Source organism: Aulonocara stuartgranti (genome assembly GCF_965226115.1).
Source record: "Aulonocara stuartgranti genome assembly, chromosome: 3".
Lineage (NCBI taxonomy): Eukaryota > Metazoa > Chordata > Actinopteri > Cichliformes > Cichlidae > Aulonocara > Aulonocara stuartgranti.
In genome coordinates this window covers 70779511-70801792 of record NC_138941.1, presented here as the reverse complement: position 1 = coordinate 70801792, position 22282 = coordinate 70779511, and the positions used below count along the sequence as shown (strand labels likewise).

Genomic DNA, 22282 nt, shown 5'->3' with positions numbered 1-22282 from the left:
TTTCTTAGTTCTCCTGTCACCAGCCAAATAAAGGCTCGCTTTTGGTTTCAAGTTCCATCTCTCTGCCTATGTCTGTTCGTGGGTCGTCTACATACACTCCACAACCGAGACAGGAGAGGAACCTGATAACAGCTGAACGTTCTTTTGTTCACACGGAAAATAGGTGTGAAAGGCAAAATTATAAATTGTTTCTAAAAAAAATTAAATAAAGCTGTTTTATTAAATGAATATATACATAATGCAAATGTGCTCATAAATGAGTTGACTCTGTGTTTTCAGAGTTAACAGATTCATTCAGCGATATTGTCTGGATCTGAAATATTGCAGGTACACGCAGAGTGCAGAGGATTTTTACACATACACTGATAATTGTTTTCTATAAGTCTCTGGGTCAGGAAGTCCAAACATGACGTCCTGAACTGGGCCTTAGAATAAGCTGAAGGATAACATTAGATAATCAAGGCAGGATGTGTTTTTGTGTCCATGTGTTTCTGATTCCAGGAGGACCAGATACCAGGTGAGGTCGGATGTGGACGGGGAGGATTCGCAGCAGACTGCCACGTTGGATTTGGGAGAAGATAATAATATTTTGTCATTGTCAAAGTATAAAAGCTGTACAGCCCATTTCAGGGTTAGGGTTGGGGTCAAAGTGAAACTAGAAATATTTAGACTCACAATGAGTTCAAAGCGTGAGGAGGTCTGATGTTCCAACAGTGTTCAGGATGAGAATTATTACCTGCAATGCTCCAGTTTGACCTCATGGTGGCAGTGCCGTCTCACTGTTATAATGGCTACACTCAGACTACAGGAGAGAACAAGAGGCTGTACTAAAACTCTGATGTTTTATCGTGTGTTTATGACATCATGCTGACGTCAGCCTGATAATACCTGTTGATTCAACTAAACAGCCAAGGTTTCCAAGGTTCTTAAATGAACCACAAACTACAGGGTAAGAGTGAGCTGCTGAAAGTCAGATCTGTTCTTCAAAGCAGACTTTCAGCTTTATTACAAACTAAGAGTCGGATCAGCACAAATACTGACACAGAGATGGCTGCTGGCACTGCGCTGCTCTGCTGCACTTTGCTGTTTGTCCTTGTCTTCGTCTCTGCAGGTGAGATTGAACTAAACTGAGGTTCTCTCTGAGATAACAAGAAGTACAGGAGGATTATTTTCATCTGGATTCAGTTTGTCTGTGTGTGAAGGAGACACCAGGCTGGGTGGACACTTAACATCTGTAATCCAGCTGTGACAGAGACAAAGAAGTGTAATGTGTGTGTCAGTGTGATGTGTTGTAGTGTCAGGAGTCAGTATGCAGCTACAAAGCTTCTTGTTCAGTGTATACAAACAGCTGTAGCTCCATAAAGGCAGCATGCAGAGACTCACAGTGTCTTATAATGAGAGGCTGCTTTCTCTCACACATTATGTTCACTTATTATCAGCACATGTTGTTGTTCTGTGGAAGCTAACATCTTGTAGTTTCTGACACTTTGCATGTTTAGCATGAGGCTAAAATTCCCCCTCAGTGGTCACTGGTGACCTGCTGGATGTTCAGAGGTTCATTAAATCCAACATGACTAAAAACTCAAATGTCAAAGTGTTGTTTCCTCTTTCAGAGCAGAAAACCATCACAGCTGAGTCTGGACAGGACGTCACTCTGACATGTCGAGCTCCAAACAACAACATTAGAGTAATAAAGTGGGAGAGATTTGACCTGGGAGATGATTATGTGCTTTTGTACCAGGATGGTCTCCCTGATTCAACACACCAGCATCCATCTTTTAAGAACCGGGTGGATCTGCAGGACAGACAGATGAAGGATGGAGACGTGTCTTTGATTCTGAAGGATGTGACAGTTCATGACGCTGGAGCATACGAGTGTCGTTTCTTCATGGAAGAAACTCGCTCATGGAAGTCCATCAGCAGCCTCAACCTGATTGTTACAGGTGAGTGAGTAGAGTTGAGTGTGTGTGTGATCAGAGGTGAAGCTGCTTCCTGGTTGTTGATGTGTGTTTGTTGTATGGATGAGCTGGTGGATGTCAGAGGTAGACAGATGTTTCTCCAGCTGTTGTCTTTGTGGCTGGTAGTCTAGAGTTGTAGAGCAGCATTGTTTGGTTAGAGCAGAAACAAAGACATTTATGTCTCTTCTTCTCTTGCTCTCTAACTCGTCTGTAAACATGTGTGGGGAAACTCAATGTTAAAGCCTACAGCTGGAGGGGGAGGGGAGGGGTGAAGCTGGTGGTGAGTCTGTGAAAGTGAATCACAGTCAACTACAGCCCCTTAAATTGCCTTATTACACAATGCTGAGAAAGCATTCGAACGGGTGGAGTGGGATTATCTGTTTTATACTCTAAATAAATTTGGATTTGGCCCTAATTTCATTTCATGGATTCAGTTACTTGACTCCTCACCTATGGCACGTGTTAGAACAAATTTGTTATTCTCTTCTTATTTCCCACTTGTCCGTGGTACGAGACAAGGATGTCCCTTATCCCCTCTCCTTTTGCGTTATCAATTGAACCATTGGCGATTAAAGCCAAGCTGACAGCTGACAGTTGCATTAAGGGCATCTTCAGAGCTGACCAGGAGCACAAAATATCCGTATATGCTGACGATCTCCTGCTGTATATGTCAGAGCCTTTATAACACTGAATAAGCATATCCCTGCATTTATTTGGAACGGCAAAAGTCCATGAATTCGTAAAGATTTCATGCAGAGGACTAGGCCAATGGGTGGATTAGCCTTGCCAATTTTTCAGTCTTATTATTGGGCAGCAAATATTCGAAATATGCTGGATCAGTAATTTTACCACAGAGACTCCAGCTTGGCTCCAAATTGACTCATCCAATTGTGGCAAAATGTGCCTATCAGCTTTGTTGAGTTCAGCTCTCCCATTAGAACTGTACACCTATAAATGTAACCCTTTGTTGTATGACTCGCTCAGAATCTGGGTGCAATGTAAGGTTTGGGTTACACTATCAGCTCAAATCATATGTTCCCACCCTCAATGATGGATTCTGCCTTTAAAATATGGGAAGGTAATGGACTTAGAAATATCAAAGACCTTTTTGCAGATGGAATTTTTCTCATTCACGCAGCTCCTGAAGCAGTTTAATGTTCCTCGCAAACATTTTTTCCGCTATTTACAAGTTCACCACTTTGTAAAGAGTCGATTTCCTTCATTTCCAGAAGTACCTGAGGAAACCTCTTTGGATAAAATTATTAATATAAACACTCATAAGAGAGGGGTGATTAAAGAAATGTATGCTATATTATTAGATCTTCAATCTCCTTCTCTCTCCATCCTTAAAGCTCAGTGGGAGAAAGACCTTGGGATGAATTCAACAGATGAGCTCTATGTTTTCTCCATAGGGTACACTCTTCTTCTATATGTGCCAGACATGGGCTGACCCCCTGTGTAACAGATGTAAAGCAGAAACAGGTTCACTCCTTCATAGTTTTTGGCCCCAATCTTCATAACTATTGGGTGTCTACCCATATGGAAAAGATGCATATAAATCTTATAAAGTTTGTATCTGTCTTGTGTGAAGCTTTTATGAAAAGCATACAAGAGTGAAAACAGATTAAGATCCCTTGAAAATCATATAAATGAAACTTGTATGTTTTGGATATTTACTAAAACAATATAAGAAAGTAATGAGAAAGTGGCCACTTTCATGAGTAAATCATATAAGCCTTATATGATTGACTGTATGAAGTAGGCCACATCTTATGCAAGTCTTATAAGTTTTTTCTATTTCTTTTCCATATGGGTATATTTAACACCTTTTCAGAGATATATAACGTTAATTATGATCCCTCTGCTCTAATCTTTGGGGTGATACCTCAAAACATCACTTTGCCAAAATACTATTCAAATTCTTTGCTTCACTCATTGCAAGGCGCCTTATACTTTTAAGATGGAAGCAGGAAGCTCCTCCCACACATGAACAGAGGCTTGCAGAGCTCATGAAGTTTTTGCATTTAGAAAAGATGAGATATACACTGGTAGGTTCAACCACCAAATTTCTTGAGGCATGGCAGCCTTTTCTAATGTACATGGAAACATTTAAAATGACCACATTGTCATGACCAGATACCATCCATCCATTTTATTTTTGTGTTTGTTGTTGTTTTTTGTTTTGTAGGGGTTTCTTTAGTTTGTTTGTTTGTTTTCTTTCTGTTATCTTTTGGGGTATTGTAAAAACTGAACAGCAAACTACTGTATGTTCAAAGTTTTGCTATTAACATGCTGCTCTAACTGAAAATAAAATGAAAAAATAAATAAAACTCAAATGTCAAAGGAAATAAACAAAATATTTAAAGTCAACCATTCTGATCATAATTGCACTTTGACCTTTAACCTCTCTGCTCTGTGTTGTTTCATCTTTCAGATCAGAAAACCATCACAGCTGAGTCTGGACAGGATGTAATTCTGCCATGTCGAGCTCCAAACAACAACATCTTCGCTCTAGAGTGGGAGAGAGCTGACCTGAAGTCAGGAAATGTTCTTTTCCGAGTTGGTTGTGATATTATTCTAGACGACCAGCATCCATCTTTTAAGAACCGGGTGGATCTGCAGGACAAAGAGATGAAGGATGGAGACGTGTCTTTGATTCTGAAGGATGTGACGATTAATGATGCTGGAACATATGAGTGTTGTTTCCTCATGGTAGAAGCACGCTCATTCAAACACAGCTTCATCAAACTGGTTGTTGATCCTCCAGGTGAGTGAGTAGAGTTGAGTGTGTGTGATCAGAGGTGAAGCTGCTTCCTGGTTGTTGATGTGTGTTTGTTGTATGGATGAGCTGGTGGATGTCAGAGGTAGACAGATGTTTCTCCAGCTGTTGTCTTTGTGGCTGGTAGTCTAGAGTTGTAGAGCAGCATTGTTTGGTTAGAGCAGAAACAAAGACATTTATGAATCCGTCTCTTCTTCTCTTGCTCTCTAACTCGTCTGTAAACATGTGTGGGGAAACTCAATGATAAAGCCTACAGCTGGAGGGGGAGGGGAGGGGTGAAGCTGGTGGTGAGTCTGTGAAAGTGAATCACAGTCAACTACAGCCCCTTAAATTGCCTTATTACACAATGCTGAGAAAGCATTCGAACGGGTGGAGTGGGATTATCTGTTTTATACTCTAAATAAATTTGGATTTGGCCCTAATTTCATTTCATGGATTCAGTTACTTGACTCCTCACCTATGGCACGTGTTAGAACAAATTTGTTATTCTCTTCTTATTTCCCACTTCTCCGTGGTACGAGACAAGGATGTCCCTTATCCCCTCTCCTTTTGCGTTATCAATTGAACCATTGGCGATTAAAGCCAAGCTGACAGCTGACAGTTGCATTAAGGGCATCTTCAGAGCTGACCAGGAGCACAAAATATCCGTATATGCTGACGATCTCCTGCTGTATATGTCAGAGCCTTTATAACACTGAATAAGCATATCCCTGCATTTATTTGGAACGGCAAAAGTCCATGAATTCGTAAAGATTTCATGCAGAGGACTAGGCCAATGGGTGGATTAGCCTTGCCAATTTTTCAGTCTTATTATTGGGCAGCAAATATTCGAAATATGCTGGATCAGTAATTTTACCACAGAGACTCCAGCTTGGCTCCAAATTGACTCATCCAATTGTGGCAAAATGTGCCTATCAGCTTTGTTGAGTTCAGCTCTCCCATTAGAACTGTACACCTATAAATGTAACCCTTTGTTGTATGACTCGCTCAGAATCTGGGTGCAATGTAAGGTTTGGGTTACACTATCAGCTCAAATCATATGTTCCCACCCTCAATGATGGATTCTGCCTTTAAAATATGGGAAGGTAATGGACTTAGAAATATCAAAGACCTTTTTGCAGATGGAATTTTTCTCATTCACGCAGCTCCTGAAGCAGTTTAATGTTCCTCGCAAACATTTTTTCCGCTATTTACAAGTTCACCACTTTGTAAAGAGTCGATTTCCTTCATTTCCAGAAGTACCTGAGGAAACCTCTTTGGATAAAATTATTAATATAAACACTCATAAGAGAGGGGTGATTAAAGAAATGTATGCTATATTATTAGATCTTCAATCTCCTTCTCTCTCCATCCTTAAAGCTCAGTGGGAGAAAGACCTTGGGATGAATTCAACAGATGAGCTCTATGTTTTCTCCATAGGGTACACTCTTCTTCTATATGTGCCAGACATGGGCTGACCCCCTGTGTAACAGATGTAAAGCAGAAACAGGTTCACTCCTTCATAGTTTTTGGCCCCAATCTTCATAACTATTGGGTGTCTACCCATATGGAAAAGATGCATATAAATCTTATAAAGTTTGTATCTGTCTTGTGTGAAGCTTTTATGAAAAGCATACAAGAGTGAAAACAGATTAAGATCCCTTGAAAATCATATAAATGAAACTTGTATGTTTTGGATATTTACTAAAACAATATAAGAAAGTAATGAGAAAGTGGCCACTTTCATGAGTAAATCATATAAGCCTTATATGATTGACTGTATGAAGTAGGCCACATCTTATGCAAGTCTTATAAGTGTTTTCTATTTCTTTTCCATATGGGTATATTTAACACCTTTTCAGAGATATATAACGTTAATTATGATCCCTCTGCTCTAATCTTTGGGGTGATACCTCAAAACATCACTTTGCCAAAATACTATTCAAATTCTTTGCTTCACTCATTGCAAGGCGCCTTATACTTTTAAGATGGAAGCAGGAAGCTCCTCCCACACATGAACAGAGGCTTGCAGAGCTCATGAAGTTTTTGCATTTAGAAAAGATGAGATATACACTGGTAGGTTCAACCACCAAATTTCTTGAGGCATGGCAGCCTTTTCTAATGTACATGGAAACATTTAAAATGACCACATTGTCATGACCAGATACCATCCATCCATTTTATTTTTGTGTTTGTTGTTGTTTTTTGTTTTGTAGGGGTTTCTTTAGTTTGTTTGTTTGTTTTCTTTCTGTTATCTTTTGGGGTATTGTAAAAACTGAACAGCAAACTACTGTATGTTCAAAGTTTTGCTATTAACATGCTGCTCTAACTGAAAATAAAATGAAAAAATAAATAAAACTCAAATGTCAAAGGAAATAAACAAAATATTTAAAGTCAACCATTCTGATCATAATTGCACTTTGACCTTTAACCTCTCTGCTCTGTGTTGTTTCATCTTTCAGATCAGAAAACCATCACAGCTGAGTCTGGACAGGATGTAATTCTGCCATGTCGAGCTCCAAACAACAACATCTTCGCTCTAGAGTGGGAGAGAGCTGACCTGAAGTCAGGAAATGTTCTTTTCCGAGTTGGTTGTGATATTATTCTAGACGACCAGCATCCATCTTTTAAGAACCGGGTGGATCTGCAGGACAAAGAGATGAAGGATGGAGACGTGTCTTTGATTCTGAAGGATGTGACGATTAATGATGCTGGAACATATGAGTGTTGTTTCCTCATGGTAGAAGCACGCTCATTCAAACACAGCTTCATCAAACTGGTTGTTGATCCTCCAGGTGAGTGAGTAGAGTTGAGTGTGTGTGATCAGAGGTGAAGCTGCTTCCTGGTTGTTGATGTGTGTTTGTTGTATGGATGAGCTGGTGGATGTCAGAGGTAGACAGATGTTTCTCCAGCTGTTGTCTTTGTGGCTGGTAGTCTAGAGTTGTAGAGCAGCATTGTTTGGTTAGAGCAGAAACAAAGACATTTATGTCTCTTCTTCTCTTGCTCTCTAACTCGTCTGTAAACATGTGTGGGGAAACTCAATGATAAAGCCTACAGCTGGAGGGGGGGGGGGGGGGGGGGGAGGGGTGGAGCTGGTGGTTGTGAGTCTGTGAAAGTGAATCCTGCCGGTGCCATAGCTGCTGAAAACGTACTTAGTGCAGACACAAAACGTCCATCAGCTTCAAAGTGTGTCAGAAAAATGTCCACATGGTGACTGATGGATGAGAGAGGTCCCATTGTTGTTGTTGTGCACAAATCATTGAACAACACAAACACTTAGAGCTGCTTTCAGTGCTGCCTGTTTTGTTACTGCACACATTTCTGATGGTCCTACAGTCCAACGTAGCAAACGTCTCCCTGAAGCCTCTTCTTAGAGACCAAAGGTTGGATCAGAGCGAGCAGCTGAAAGGACACATCTATGAATGCAGTCAGAGACTTTCTCACAACCTCACACTTCATCTGGTCACATTTACACTCAGGTTCTCTGTTAGTCACTGAGATTACAGACTCACACATTTAAAATAATCTGAATGTTGGATCAGATGAAGTTAATATTTTTTATTTCTTGAATATATGTTTAATTAGCATGTTGCTAAAGCTTTAAGTAATGCACTGGTGACCTGGTGTATGTTAACAGGTCAATTAATCAAATCCAGAATAACTCAAATGTAAGCTAAACAGCATAAATATTAAACATAAACAACATCATATTTCCCCCATGGCACAGTCCACTCAGCACTTCCTGGAGTTTCTCATTTGATCGTTCATTGACACTCATGACTTACAGAGACTCTGATCATCAAACACAGGAATAAAACAAGCAGTGAGCACAACAAAGGATTATTAAAGAAGGAATATTAACTCTATTCTAACTCTAGTAACTCTACACCAGGAAACCACCAAATCTTCTGCAAACGTGATTTTAACCAGTCAAAATGTTTTTGGATATTTATTCAGTGTAGAAACCTAAAAAGTCAGTTTTTTTTAGATGTTTGGTTGTTTTGAACAATTATATCAAACTGTAAGTATGATGTTTGGTATATAGTATTATATATTGCATGGTATTGATATATTGCACTGTTTGAAGTGCTTCGTATATAAAAGTAGTAAACTGTGTACACAGTGTTTGGTGTGACAGAGCTGTTGTCACTGAATCACAGGTTCAGATGTTTCAGCCTCATAATAAACAAACACGTTTTCAGAGACTCGAGGATTTGACCTTCCAAAAGTCTCAGACATGTTTTAATGAGCTCTCACAGTCTGCAGCCAAACAGGTCAAATTATAAAGAACAGCTGGATCAACCCAACATGACCTCTGACCCCGAAGCAGCTGTTAGACCTGTGTATTTGAAAAAAAATATGATTTTTTTATGGTGAAAGCAATATTCCAGACTGCAGTTTTGGTCAGATCATGTTTTTAAATAAAAAGCAGAAAAATCAACATTAACATTTTCTCACTTTATAAATGTTATGAATGATTTTTTCATCTAATCTCCTGAACTAGAAGAGGACACCTCACAGCTGTTTCTCACCTGCAGGTCAGCCAGGAGGAGACAGAGATGAACTGTGAGTCGGACGATCTGAGGACAGACAGAAACTCTCCTGAACATCCAGCAGTCGACTCTGATGATCATCATGTTCAGACTCGGACCAACAGTGTGTGTCTGTGCTGTCAGTGACTCTGAACTACAGCTTATTCATCTTGTTCATGAGATTTACTGACACAAAGTCAAACTGTGTTACAAACACACATGAATTTCTGATCTCAGAGTCAGTGAGTGTTGGAGCTTCAGGTTAGACAAATTAACTATTTTATGTTGGTGTGATTGTTTATTAGCTTCATGTGACTTTTTCTTCTTTAAGTACAGTCCACTGGAAAACACTTTGTATAAAAATCATCTCTTTGGCTGACATTGTTTTTAGTTTGTAAACCAATCTTACCCAGTTTAACAGATTGTACAAACTGTTAACGTCTCTCTCTGATCCTGCACTGAGAAGTTTGACAACCTCTTCAACTTTTCTTTAACATGACACACTGTTCAGGTCAGATTTAAACTGCTTTGACCTTTGACACCAGCAAAACATCCTGAACAACTTTGCTGGGTTGAGACCTGATTACTTTTCATAAACAGACCCATGAGACTCAAAAATATGAAACATATTTTCACATTTTATACTGTTGTATAGATGATGCAAACCTTTGTACACTGATGCTCTTTTGGGTGAAGTTTGACTCATTTGTTTAGATGGATTTTCAGATCCACCAGTTTGGCTCAAGTTAGAAACATTGTGATTTTAGGGAAAATTGCCACTCATAATGTATAAATATACACATCATGTTTGTGTGGATTTGTAATGAGACAGCAGTGAAGCAGTGAAGTCATCCTGTTGCCCACAGAAACAGACTGTGAATTAGTAAAGTAACACATGGAGCGCATGAGGAACAAAGGTCATACATGTATCTCCTGAAGTGGATTCTGGGTCTCTGACTTCCTCCCACAGTCCAAAGACATCAACGGGTGTTTTTTATTTATCCGTGTATGCTGTGTGTGAATGTGTGGTTCCTACAGAACTTAATGGTCAGTAACACTAACATGTAAACATGAGTGCATCACATCAGCACATGAAAGAACAACAGTGTGGCATTAATATTACAGCAGTGAGGACAGTGTGATGAACTGATGCTCTGATCTCTGGTCTGACCAAAGCTTTAACTCCAAACATCTCTCCACTGTTAGAGCTTCTGCACTGTTTCAGGTTCAAATCATGGTTCATATTTTCATGGCCTGATGGTGTGACGCCTCCACCTACATCACTGAACTGCTCCACTTCTGTACTCTTCTCTCTGTGGCCTTCTTGAAACATCCTCTTGGTGTTTGTGGGGTTTTTCTCAGTTCATGTGTGCCTTATAAGAGTTTGTTTTTTAAAGACAATGACAATCAGTGAATTCCTTCTGTGATTGAATGAAATATGAGCACTATGTAAGTGTGTAAGTGTTAATAAAGATTTACATGTACCTGTTGAATTCTCTTTTCATTGTTTTTGTCCCTCCAATAACAGACAAACCTCTGTTTCTGAAGTGCCTTAGAGCAACGTCTTCCTCTGTAACTGAATGCTGTGGGTAAACATGTCTTTACTTCTGTGCCTGAAAACAACATCTCCCTGTAGAAAGTGAAGGCTGAGCTCACTCAGATCACTCAGTCAGATCAACTGAGCTTAGAAATAAACTGATTTGTTGATTTTACAATGCTGTGATTGCAGCTATTCCACAACTCTCTCTGTTAATGGTGCACATGGACACTGATTAAATGGTCATTGATCAATCATCATTATTCTTTTGGATAGCGATTGAGATTGTGGATAGAAGTGGCAGAAATGGGCTTCCTCCAAAGAGTGGTTGGCCTCTGCCTTAGAGATAGGGTGAGCAGTTTGGCTATTGGAGGGGCTCAGGGTAGAGCTGCTGCTCCTTCACATCGAAAGAAACCAGTTGAGGTGGTTTGGGCATCTGACGAGGATGCCTCCTGGGTGAATTGTTCCATGCATGTCCCACAAGAAGGAATCGAATGGAACTGAAGAAATCACTTGGAAGAGTGACAAAGCATTTCTCCAATTGAATGCGTCCAGATAAACAGAATCAACCTTTTGTGACACTTTTATAATGTTCAACACGATTACTAACAGATAACACACCCAGTGCACTAAACTCACTGTGTGCAGGACTTTGTTTGGTGTTTACATAAACGGTAAATGGCCTGTATTTTCTATAGCGCTTTACTAGTCCCTATGGACCCCAAAGCGCTTTACACTATATTCAGTCATCCACCCATTCACACACTGGTGATGGCAAGGCAGACATACATTGTAGCCACAGCGGCCCTGGGGCGCACTGACAGAGGCAAAATGAAAACAAACTACAAACTGCTGAGCTGTTGAACAGCTGATCCAGCCTCTTATCTGAGCTGCAGTCAGTCACACAAACAGACTGAACAGGGTGTGTTCTGTGCAGCACCTGCATGTAAAACAGAAGCAAAGCTGTTCCTGTGAAATGAAACTGAAAGCCCCTCTGAGCGTCTCCCTGTAGAAAATGGAGGCTGAGCTCAGTCAGATCACTCAGCCTGCAGACAAATGGAGGCGTGTTTGAGACGTGCAGATAAACACTCAGCTTTGTGTCGTCCTCTAAGGGCTCAGGGCCGTCCTGTTGTCATATTATCACATGCATGACAACATGCGTCTCAGTCCTCAGAGTCCTCTGCACAGTGCTCAGGGATTTTCCTCATCTTTCATATTATGTGCCTGTTTGAATTCAAGCATCATCGTCTACAACTGGACACCCAGCTCTATCTGTCCATGAAGCCAGATAACACACACCATTTAGTTAAACTGCAGGAATGTCTTAAAGACATAAAGACCTGGATGATAACTTTCTGCTTCTTAATTCAGATCAAACTGAGGTTATTGTACTCGGCCCTGAAAATCTTAGAAATATGGTATCTAACCAGATTCTTACTCTGGATGGCATTACCTTGGCCTCCAGTAACACTGTGAGGAACCTTGGAGTCATTTTTGACCAGGACATGTCCTTCAATGCACATATTAAACAAATATGTAAGACTGCTTTCTTCCATTTGCGCAACATCTCTAAAATTAGAAATATCCTGTCTCAGAGTGACGCTGAAAAACTAGTTCATGCATTTATTACTTCCAGGCTGGACGACTGTAATTCATTATTATCAGGATGTCCAAAAAACTCACTGAAAAGCCTTCAGCTAATCCAAAATGCTGCAGCAAGAGTCCTGACAGGGACTAGAAAGAGAGAGCATATTTCTCCTGTTTTGGCTTCCCTTCATTGGCTTCCTGTTAAGTCCAGAATTGAATTCAAAATCCTGCTCCTCACATACAAGATCTTAAATAATCAGGCCCCATCTTATCTTAATGACCTTGTGGTACCATATCACCCTATTAGAGCACTTCGCTCTCGCTCTGCAGGCCTACTTGTTGTTCCTAGAGTATTTAAAAGTAGAATGGGAGGCAGAGCCTTCAGTTTTCAGGCCCCTCTTCTGTGGAACCAGCTTCCAGTTTGGATTCAGGAGACAGACACTATCTCTACTTTTAAGATTAGGCTTAAAACTTTCCTTTTTGCTAAAGCATATAGTTAGGGCTGGACCAGGTGACCCTGAATCCTCCCTTAGTTATGCTGCAATAGACGTAGGCTGCCGGGCAATGTTCCCTCTAATTTTTCATGTGTCTGAGCGAGTCGCAATATGGCGCCCCCCAGTGGCTGCAGCCAGACTCTTGGGGCCCCTTTTGGTCTCTGCAGGCATAATTAATCAATCACATGGATCATTTCTCAGAAAGGCTCAACAAGTACACGTAATTTTTAATGGAACTATTTTATTTGTAAATTCTATTTATTTTTTTAATGAATACATTCTCTTCTGACCATAGTTGTTTAATTGCCTAATGAGATTTGACTAATCAATATAATAGTCCACTCTTGTGCGCTCTATCCTCGATGAGGACATGACCCTCACTGTCCAATCAAATTCTTTCCTCCCATTAAAGGTTTGTGATTGGACAGTAAATTTATAAAAGGTCATGTCAGCACATAGTGTCCATAGTAGTAATGGTAAATTTGATTCTTTTTACTGAATCGAGTTTTAATGAGTCACTCACCAAAGTGAATCGGATTTGTTGACTCATTTGATTCACTGAGTCGGTCGACCAGAGAGTGCAAAAAATGTACATTTTCACTCAAACTTAATTTGTTTCTCTTTTCATGTAAATCCTACTGCTAAGATGAATGATTCTAAAAGAAAACAACTATTTTACAGAGCAAAAAAGAGCAAAACATTTCTAAAATTAAGCAATTTTCTATCAAAATTGCTTAATAAACATTTATTTTATTTTATTTTAATATATTTTAATTTTTTATTTTATTAGTATTTTCCTTAAATGTGTTAAATATATATTTTCTCATCTAAATGTCCACTGAGCTGTGAGCCAGTAATGCACCTTAACATTGGTTGCCAACCAAGAAGAAGAAGAAGCTGTGAGCCAGGAGGGAGGGGGTGAGTGAGTCCTGAGTGATTTGCTTATGCTTACAAATCAGCACAGGAGGGAGGGGGTGAGTAGCTCAAATGTGCTGTTAGCATGTTAGCAGAGCGATGCTACTGTGAACCGAGGAGCTATTTTCTTGATGTGAGCTTCTACTCAGGGTTTTTTCTTCCAGTTCAGAGCAGAAATTTTTTGTTACGATACTGGATGTTGTGTTTTTCTCCACAATTTTAATTATAATCTAGATACATTGCTGCTAACAGCAACAGGGATGAGTCAGTGAGTCAGTTGGGCTTGTGAATCATGATTCATGAGTCAGTAAAGTGATTCTCGAGTATTGAACGATTCGTTCATGATTTGCGCATCACTAGTCCATAGTTATAAATCCCACCACTCAGTATTATTAACACATTCTCTCCATGACCCCAGTAAGCTACTGAAGGCTAACCCAGGCAAATATCCCAGAATGCATTTCGTCGAAAACGTAAGAGGCAGTTTCGGAGGGATGCACAGTTTAAAATATTCTTTCTGAATGTAGCTGTGTAAACTTCAAATATCTACTCGATTTATCAAGACATCACAGATTTGCAAAAGTGCTCTAACGTTTTCCGAGATGTAGGACAGTCCACAGTGGGTTGAGAGTGTGGATCTGTGACCTGCGTGAGAATCAGCTTCCTAACATTTGTCTGGAAGAAACACACAGACAGGAAGCAGCAACAAGTGTGAACATTTCACAGATCATGTGTAATCGGTTATTATCAGGATGTCTTAAAAACTCCCATAAAACCTTCAGCTGATGCAAAATGCTGCAGTCGAGTCCTGACAGGGACTAGAAGGACAGAGCAGCTTCCTCCTATTCTGGCCTCTCCTCATTGGCTTCCTGTTAAATCCACAATTTAAAATCCTGCTCCTCACATAGAAGAACTTTAATCAGGCCTATCTTATTTCATTGACCTTAGAGTACCATATGTCCAAATCATGGTTCAACAGCAGCTAGGTGGATGTCAGCAGCTTACATGGTGGAGATAAATCCAGGGTTTGAGATTGTTTACAAATTAAACTCAGAGCCTTTTAACACAATTACTGACAAATAACGCACTCAGAGTACTAAACACACTGTGTACAGGACTTTGATTGGTGTTTGCAGAGATGAAAATGATGCAGCCTGCTGACCAGTTGAATCAGCTGATCCAGCCTCTTATCTGAGCTGCAGTCAGTCACACAAACAGACTGAACAGGATGTGTTCTGTGCAGCACCTGCATGTAAAACAGAAGCAAAGCTGTTCCTGTGAAATGAAACTGAAAGCCTGTCTGAGCGTCTCCCTGTAGAAAATGGAGGCTGAGCTCAGTCAGATCACTCAGCCTGCAGACAAATGGAGGCGTGTTTGAGACGTGCAGATAAACAGTCACAGCTTAGTGTCGGCCTCTGAGGGCTCAGGGCCGTCCTGTTGTCATGTTATCAAGTGCATGACGGCTCTCTGCACACACTTTGAGTCCTTATGCACATTTTCACGAGTCCTCATCTCTGTGGACCTGAGGGATTACCCACAGTTCATAGTGTTGTGATTAGGGATGGGTATCGTTTAGGTTTTATCCGATACCGGTGCCAAATCGGTACTTTTGAAACGGTGCCGGTGCTCAAACGGTGCTCAAACCGGTGCTTAAAGAATGGAGAAGACAAAATTGGTCCAAAAACCTCTCATGTTCAGCTGGTTTTATGTAAAAAGATAACAATGTTAGCCTTTTCTGCAGCTATGGGGCATATATGGTATCACTCTTGGCTGGAAGCAGTGCTTAACCAATGGAAAAAATACAAACTTTGTCCAAAAACCTCTCATGTTCAGCTGTTTCCCTCTTTTTCTTTGGTCATTTTAGCCTTTTTGGCCAGGGTGAAGGGAGTATCTGCCATCAAACAAGAAGACAGCCGCATGTAGCTATGATGATGTTTGCTAGTTCACCTTACATGCATTAATGTAATAACGTGGTTAGCCTACTCAGCGTAAATTACACACGAACAACATGAAGCTACTCACGCAGAGAAGAACGGCTGCTGCTGCCATCAAATACGGTGCATTTCTCGGCTTTAAAAAAAAAAAAAACGCTATGCGTCGCCAGGTGTTTCATCAGATTTGAGGTGTTACCTCCTTTGCACAGTGTCAGCTTAAAGCACTTGTTGCTGCTGAGTTTGCATATTTTGCTGTGAAGTACAGCCAGACTTTTGACCGCTTCGCCTTGGACATTTTTAATCTGTAGCTCTGCTCTAACAGAACGTACGTACCTGGACCTGCCTACTATCCTCGGAAACGTAAAATGATTGGCTAGGAGTGTATCACAGCTCAGGAAAAAAAAGCACCGAAATAAAGCACCGAAATGTGCGCTGCTTTTCGGTCTGGTTACTACCATTTATGTCAGAACCGGTGCCATCATGGCACCGGACACCAGTACCCATCCCTAGTTGTGATGGTGAAAGCATTAAGAACAAGGATGGAAAATAAATAAATAAATAACCAAACTGAAGGTTCAGAGGAATGTAGCTCATCACAAATGCTTCATGATGAAGTTTTCACAATGATGAATAATTTGATTATTTTACAGTTTCTTCCTGTAAAGTTAGAGCCTGAAAACAGACAAAATCAATCAGTAAATGTCAGATCACACGACGAGGTCTGAGGCACCACGACAGTTAGCATCACAGCAGAGGTGACAAAGTGCTTTCTGTGGCCTGTTTATCTTCAGTTCTTTGAATTTAATTAGACATTAATTTCATTAATTAGAATTAATTTCAGTACATTAAACATTAGCAGAAGGATGGAGAGCGTGCTATATGTATTTCTTGCACTTGCACAAACACAAACAGCAGCTCTTCTTGTTTTTGCCACTCAATCTAGAAGAGAATTTAGATCAAGAAATTTCCATGATCATTATGATTTGATTTGATTTTATAGGAAATGCAGTTTGACGTGTTTCCAATACTGAGGATGAGGATACACTATAAAAAATTTAAAGCTACTGTTAGTTTTCCTGTCTTGTAAAAAATAAAGTTTTTGTTCATGCACAGAAAATGAATATTTTTCAGATTTCAATGGACTTTCTGTCATTTTTGTTTTGTTTTGTTGGGGTTAAAACGATGCCACCTTAAAATGAAACTGAAAAATAAATATTGACATTAAGACAAGAAAAAAGTTTTCACACTTACATCTTTTTTTTCTTTTTTGCTTACAGTTTTTTTTTTTCAGTTTCAGTTTGCTGGCACTGTTTTGGCGTCTGGGGGCACGATTGTTAATAACAAACACACAAATATTACATCTTTTGAATCTGTGATGACATGTGACAATATGATGAAGTTCACATGATGTAGCTTCTCTGCCAACAACACAAATGAAAGAATAAATAATTTAAACCAAAGTAAGAGTTTATTGTTCAAATACAGAGACACTCTCACACTGACCTTTGTTGTTTGTTCTCTGTCCTTCATACAAACATTTGGTGCTTACAGACTCTGTGAACACTGAGTTTTCAGGCTTTTCTAATGCTGTGTGAGCAGCAGGAAAATACAATCAGAGCATAAACACACATACATACAAGGTCAAAGACGAGTAGCTACACTTTTTAAACGCAATAACTGATCACTGATGTGAAGTCAGCGAGTACCGAGGTGAACTTTTCTTATCTTTGAGATCTATTGAAACAACTACATTAAATCATACTGCTGAGTGACAACAATAGCGTTATCTAAGGTTAGAGGGTTACCTAGGCAACCAGGGATGTGCATAACCATCTGTCAGCTACAAATTGATGCATGAACGATGGGATGAGTTCATACTTGGATGTAATTTTAGTGAAACAGCTGATCGAGGATTAGTGTTGTTGAGGTTTTGTGGTCCAAAGCTCACACTCACATAATGAGGTCATATTTGATCTTATAAACAAAAACACTGATCCCAGGTCTGTAACACTGTTCATGGATACTGAGGGTAAACAACACACACAGCTCACAAAGATAAAGAGAAAACTGAAACCAGATCTTGATGATTGAAAGATTCAGGTGTGAAAAACTTCATAAATATGTAATCTGAGCTCAAAATGATGTAACTACAGTCAGTGGAAACAAAACCATCAAAGTGAAAAATGTTCAAGTGTTGATTTCATTTGTTTGAAGAGTTAAAAGTAGGCGTGCACAACAAAATGTCTCAGTGAGCTGTGTCACACTCAAAGTCAGAGCTTTCTGTGTCAGAAAGAGGCTAAATCACCATGGTAACTGATGGTGAAAGATCACCTGGTCAGGAGCATTTCATGTTCAGAGTTTTGTTTTTAAATCAGCTGTTAGAGCCACGTTTTCACTGTGATGTCGATTCTCTGCTGGAGGAAATGTTTCATATGTGCAGCTTGTTAAACTGTAACTTGCTGAAGCCACTGAGTGAAGCTAAACTGCACATCACACTGTTACAATGTACCTGTATTCATGTAGTGGAGACATTAGTGAAGTTATCAGTGAGTAACGTCTCTGATTGGACTGGGTGGCGCTCACAGGGACCATTTTGTGTAGAAGAAAAGTCACATGATACATGAAACGCTCCTTTTCATCTGAGCGTGCTCAGAGCCTGAAGCAGAGAAAGGTGATAATCACCACGGTGATACCTGCTGTCTCTGACTGCAGTTTCAGGTTTAGTTGAGCCAGCTAACACAAAGAAAGCCTGACTGTGTTGAAGTTGATTTGTAGTCACAGCCCTCTGGATGTTCCAGTTACTATGAAATGTAAAGACTGTTTTTAAAGATGAAACTCGTCCACTGAGATGAGCTGTCAGCAAAAACAGAAGCAGCCATTAAAGATAAAACTGAAATAAACCTACAGTGCTGTGGGCCTGCTGTCTGTGCTCAGTTCATCTGTTTCTGCAGGATTTTAAACACTGACAACACCCAGAACTCTGAACAGCAGCGGCAGACTCAAAGCTGGAAAAACCTCTGAGACATTTTAAACCTGCTGCACTTAAACAGGAGGCTGGTTTGTTTCCACTCTCTGCTGTTGTTTATGTTTTCTGTAGATCAAAAAACCAACAACAGCAACAAGAAGCAGAGCAGAAACTGACAGACCAACAATCAGTCCAACAGATCCATCCTCCTTCTCTTTGTCTTCATCCTTCTCTTGTCCTCCTGTCAGACCTGCAGGTGAGAAACAGGTGTGAGGTGTCAGGTAGGTGATGAGTGAAGAACAGAACAGAATCCATTTCCTCTTCAAACTGCTGTCAGACATTATCTACTGCACTCTGATCACATCACTCAGACCAGCTGCTTTCTACAAAGTCTCATCAGCAACATCTTTAGAAACAAACATCAACAACCAGGAAGCAGCTTCACCTCTGATCACACACACACTCAACTCTACTCACTCACCTGGAGGAACAACATGAAGGTGGATGCTGCTGATGAACTTCCATGAGCGTGTTTCTTCCATGAAGACACGACACTCATATGTTCCACTATCAGCAGTGTTCACATCCTTCAGAATCAAAGACACGTCTCCATCCTTCATCTGTCTGTCCTGCAGATCCACCCGGTTCTTAAAAGATGGATGCTGGTTGGCTGGAACAAAGTGACCGTCCCGGTAAACAAGCACATATTCATCTCTCAGGTCAGCTCTGCTCCACTCTAAAATAATGATGTTGTTGTTTGCAGCTCGACATGTCAGAGTGACGTCCTGTCCAGACTCAGCTGTGATGGTTTTCTGGTCTGAAAGAGGAAACAACACAGAGCAGAGAGGTTAAAGGTCAAAGTACAACTGTTCACTTCTACAGCAGCCAATCAGAAACACACAATAAAAGATTGTCTTCTGTTATTAGATGATGATCTTTGATTGTGTTTCTTCTTGTGTCCCTTCAGGCGTCACCACAGCGAGTCTTCTCCTCCTCCTCACCTGATCTCGAGCATCTTCATCAGGGCTGATTTGTGACAGAAGGACAGCAGCAAGAGTGAAAGGGAAGGTTTGAAGATGGCAGTGAGCTGCTGTCATGTTTGCTTTGGAGACTCTGACACAAAGACAGGAGGCCGAGCTGAACATGTTCAGATTTTCATTGAGAGCAGAATGGACGAGATTATGAACGAGTTCATCAGAGGGAAGCTCAGGCTGAGACGTTTGGAGACAAAGTTCATGAGCAAAGACTGAGACGGATGAAAAACATCATCTGAAAAACAAATCTTTGGTTTTAGAATCTGTTAGTTTGATAAAATGTTGTTGATGGACGAGTTCATTGAGACTCTGGACATCTGTCAGACTGAGTCACTGCTTTTTATTGTAACAGCTGTACTGATGCTCCTGAATCTGGCCTCTGACACAAACCTCCAAACAGTAAGAATGAAAAAAGAATAAAACTATTAAAACTCTTCAAGCAATAAATAATCAAACCTGAAAAAGAAGAAAATCATCTGGAAACTAAACTGAACTAAACACAAAAAGTCCAAATGGAATAAAAACTCAAACTAATGAGAAAAAACTACAATAACTCTGTTCCACAAACAACAACATGTGCTGATAATAAGTGAACAACATGTGTGAGAGAAAGCAGCCTCTCATTATAAGACACTGTGAGTCTCTGCATGCTGCCTTTATGGAGCTACAGCTGTTTGTATACACTGAACAAGAAGCTTTGTAGCTGCATCCTGACTCCTGACACTACAACACATCACACTGACACACACATTACACTTCTTTGTGTCTGTGCTGCAAACTGCACCAACACACAGACTCCACCCAGCTTTGTGTCGATCGCAACACTGAATGAGTAACAAACTACTTCTTAGAGAAATATAATCAGCATGTAAACCAGACTGAGACTCTTTATCTCAGAAATAAACTCAGTTTAGTTTCTATCAGTTAAATCTCACCTGCAGAGACGAACAGGACAAACAGCAAAGTGGAGCAGAGCGACGCAGTTACAGCAGACATGTCCGTGTTCTCTGTTTCTGCTGATCTGACTCTTAGTTTGTTCTAAATGTCTGAGTCTGTTGGTGTTTTCACTGAATAACTGAACCTGAGCTTAAACCTGAACACATCAGATTACATTTAAGGTTTAAATAAAGCTGAAGCTGCGGTTCAAACTCTTCCGTGTCTCGTGAGGACGTGGCGTTAGAGTGACGTTTGGTAGGTTGGACTGAGGATGCGCAGAAATGAGTGCGTCACAACAAACGAGGCGAAGTAGAAAAGTTTTAGTGTTCAGCTGTTGAACGATCTCCACAGAACAAAATCAGAACCTCTCATGTGTCGTCATGTAGGAACAGTTTGTGTTTCAGTCGCTGAAGCACAAGAACGTTTTGTTTCTGACGGCAGTTTGATTCTTGTTTCATCGTCACAAACAGAAAAACTGAAACAATATGAAAATAAGTCTCAGGGAAATATTTTTACTAAACAGCCAAAACTTCCTGTTTTATCTCAGAGTTAAATCTCACCTGCAGAGACGAACAGGACAAACATCAGCGTGGAGCAGAGTGACGCAGTTACAGCAGACATGTCCGTGTTCTCTGTTTCTGCCGATCTGACTCTTAGTTTGTTCTAAATGTCTGAGTCTGTTGGTGTTTCACTGAATAACTGAACCCGAGTTTAAACCTGAACACATCCGATTAAAGGTTTAAATAAATCTGAATGTCCCTGAGGGTTAGAGCTGATCTGTTGTTCAGCTGCTCGTTTAAACTCAACACTTTGAAGATGCTTTGAAAGTCTGATATGTTCGACCAATATAATTTGAATTTTCTACCAATGATCTTTCAGGCTTTTCATGGTTAACATCCACTGAAAATGAAATTATATTTTAAATTTAGTTTCACTCGCTTTTGGAGTTTCTGTTCAAATATTTTTGTGGGTTGATGTTAACCAAACGTTAACCAAGAAAACTGAAACGTTTTACCTAAAAGACTGAAAATGATTTTAGAAAAAGGCAACAAACACTTACTGTTGTTCTTAACAGATCTGTTAAATCCTCAAACACTCTTCTGATCATCAGGATGGAAAAAAAATCCACATGAAGATAAAAACTGTGAGGCTGGTTTAATCGATCTGCTTTCTCTGTAGGTTCAAAAGGTAAAGGCTAAAAATGTAAATCTGTGGCTGAACTGACCTCTGTGCCAAACAGCTGAACCAACTGACTCTTGTTTCACTCTGCTGTCCTGTTTAACAGGTAAAACAAGGTGTCACAGTTATAGGAAATGAACCCGTTTCCAATGCAACAGGTAGACGTGTAGAGACAAGCTCCACTCTGTCTGGCAGTGAATTGAAATGAACTTGTCCTAATGAATAAAAAGTCAAAAGTCAGTTGTGTTGGAGCCACAGAGAGCAAATCTCTGTTCTTTATGGAGAACCAGTGAGTCCTACTTCCTGTGTCTAGTTTTACTTCGTCTGTCTCGTCCTCTGTGATTGGCCCATGAAGGTTATAGTTTCAGATGGTGATGAGTAGATGACACATGGAGTGTGTGGCACATTCACTTTGCTGTGTTGACACTGTGTTGGTGTCACACTGAAGGGCGA

At 40.2% G+C, this 22282-nt stretch overlaps 3 protein-coding genes across 2 annotated transcripts in view; 2 read left to right on the top strand and 1 right to left on the bottom strand.

The window, feature by feature from the left end:
- LOC309698867 (V-set and immunoglobulin domain-containing protein 1-like) overlaps positions 1–10717 on the top strand; it is a gene marked incomplete at its 5' end in the record, with an annotated part of 49892 nt that extends 39175 nt beyond the window's left edge. The window contains 2 exons of the mRNA XM_082521611.1: positions 1614–1943; positions 9255–10717. Coding sequence (XP_082377737.1) covers positions 1614–1943; positions 9255–9286 — 362 coding nt within the window. The 3' untranslated portion in view covers positions 9287–10717. The remainder of the gene's footprint in view (positions 1–1613; positions 1944–9254) is intronic.
- LOC309693309 (hemicentin-2-like) overlaps positions 1–22282 on the bottom strand; it is a 1543010-nt gene that overhangs the window by 135696 nt on the left and 1385032 nt on the right.
- Positions 1–22282, top strand: part of LOC309693926 (nuclear factor 7, ovary-like) — a 318283-nt gene that overhangs the window by 164246 nt on the left and 131755 nt on the right. The window lies entirely within an intron of this gene.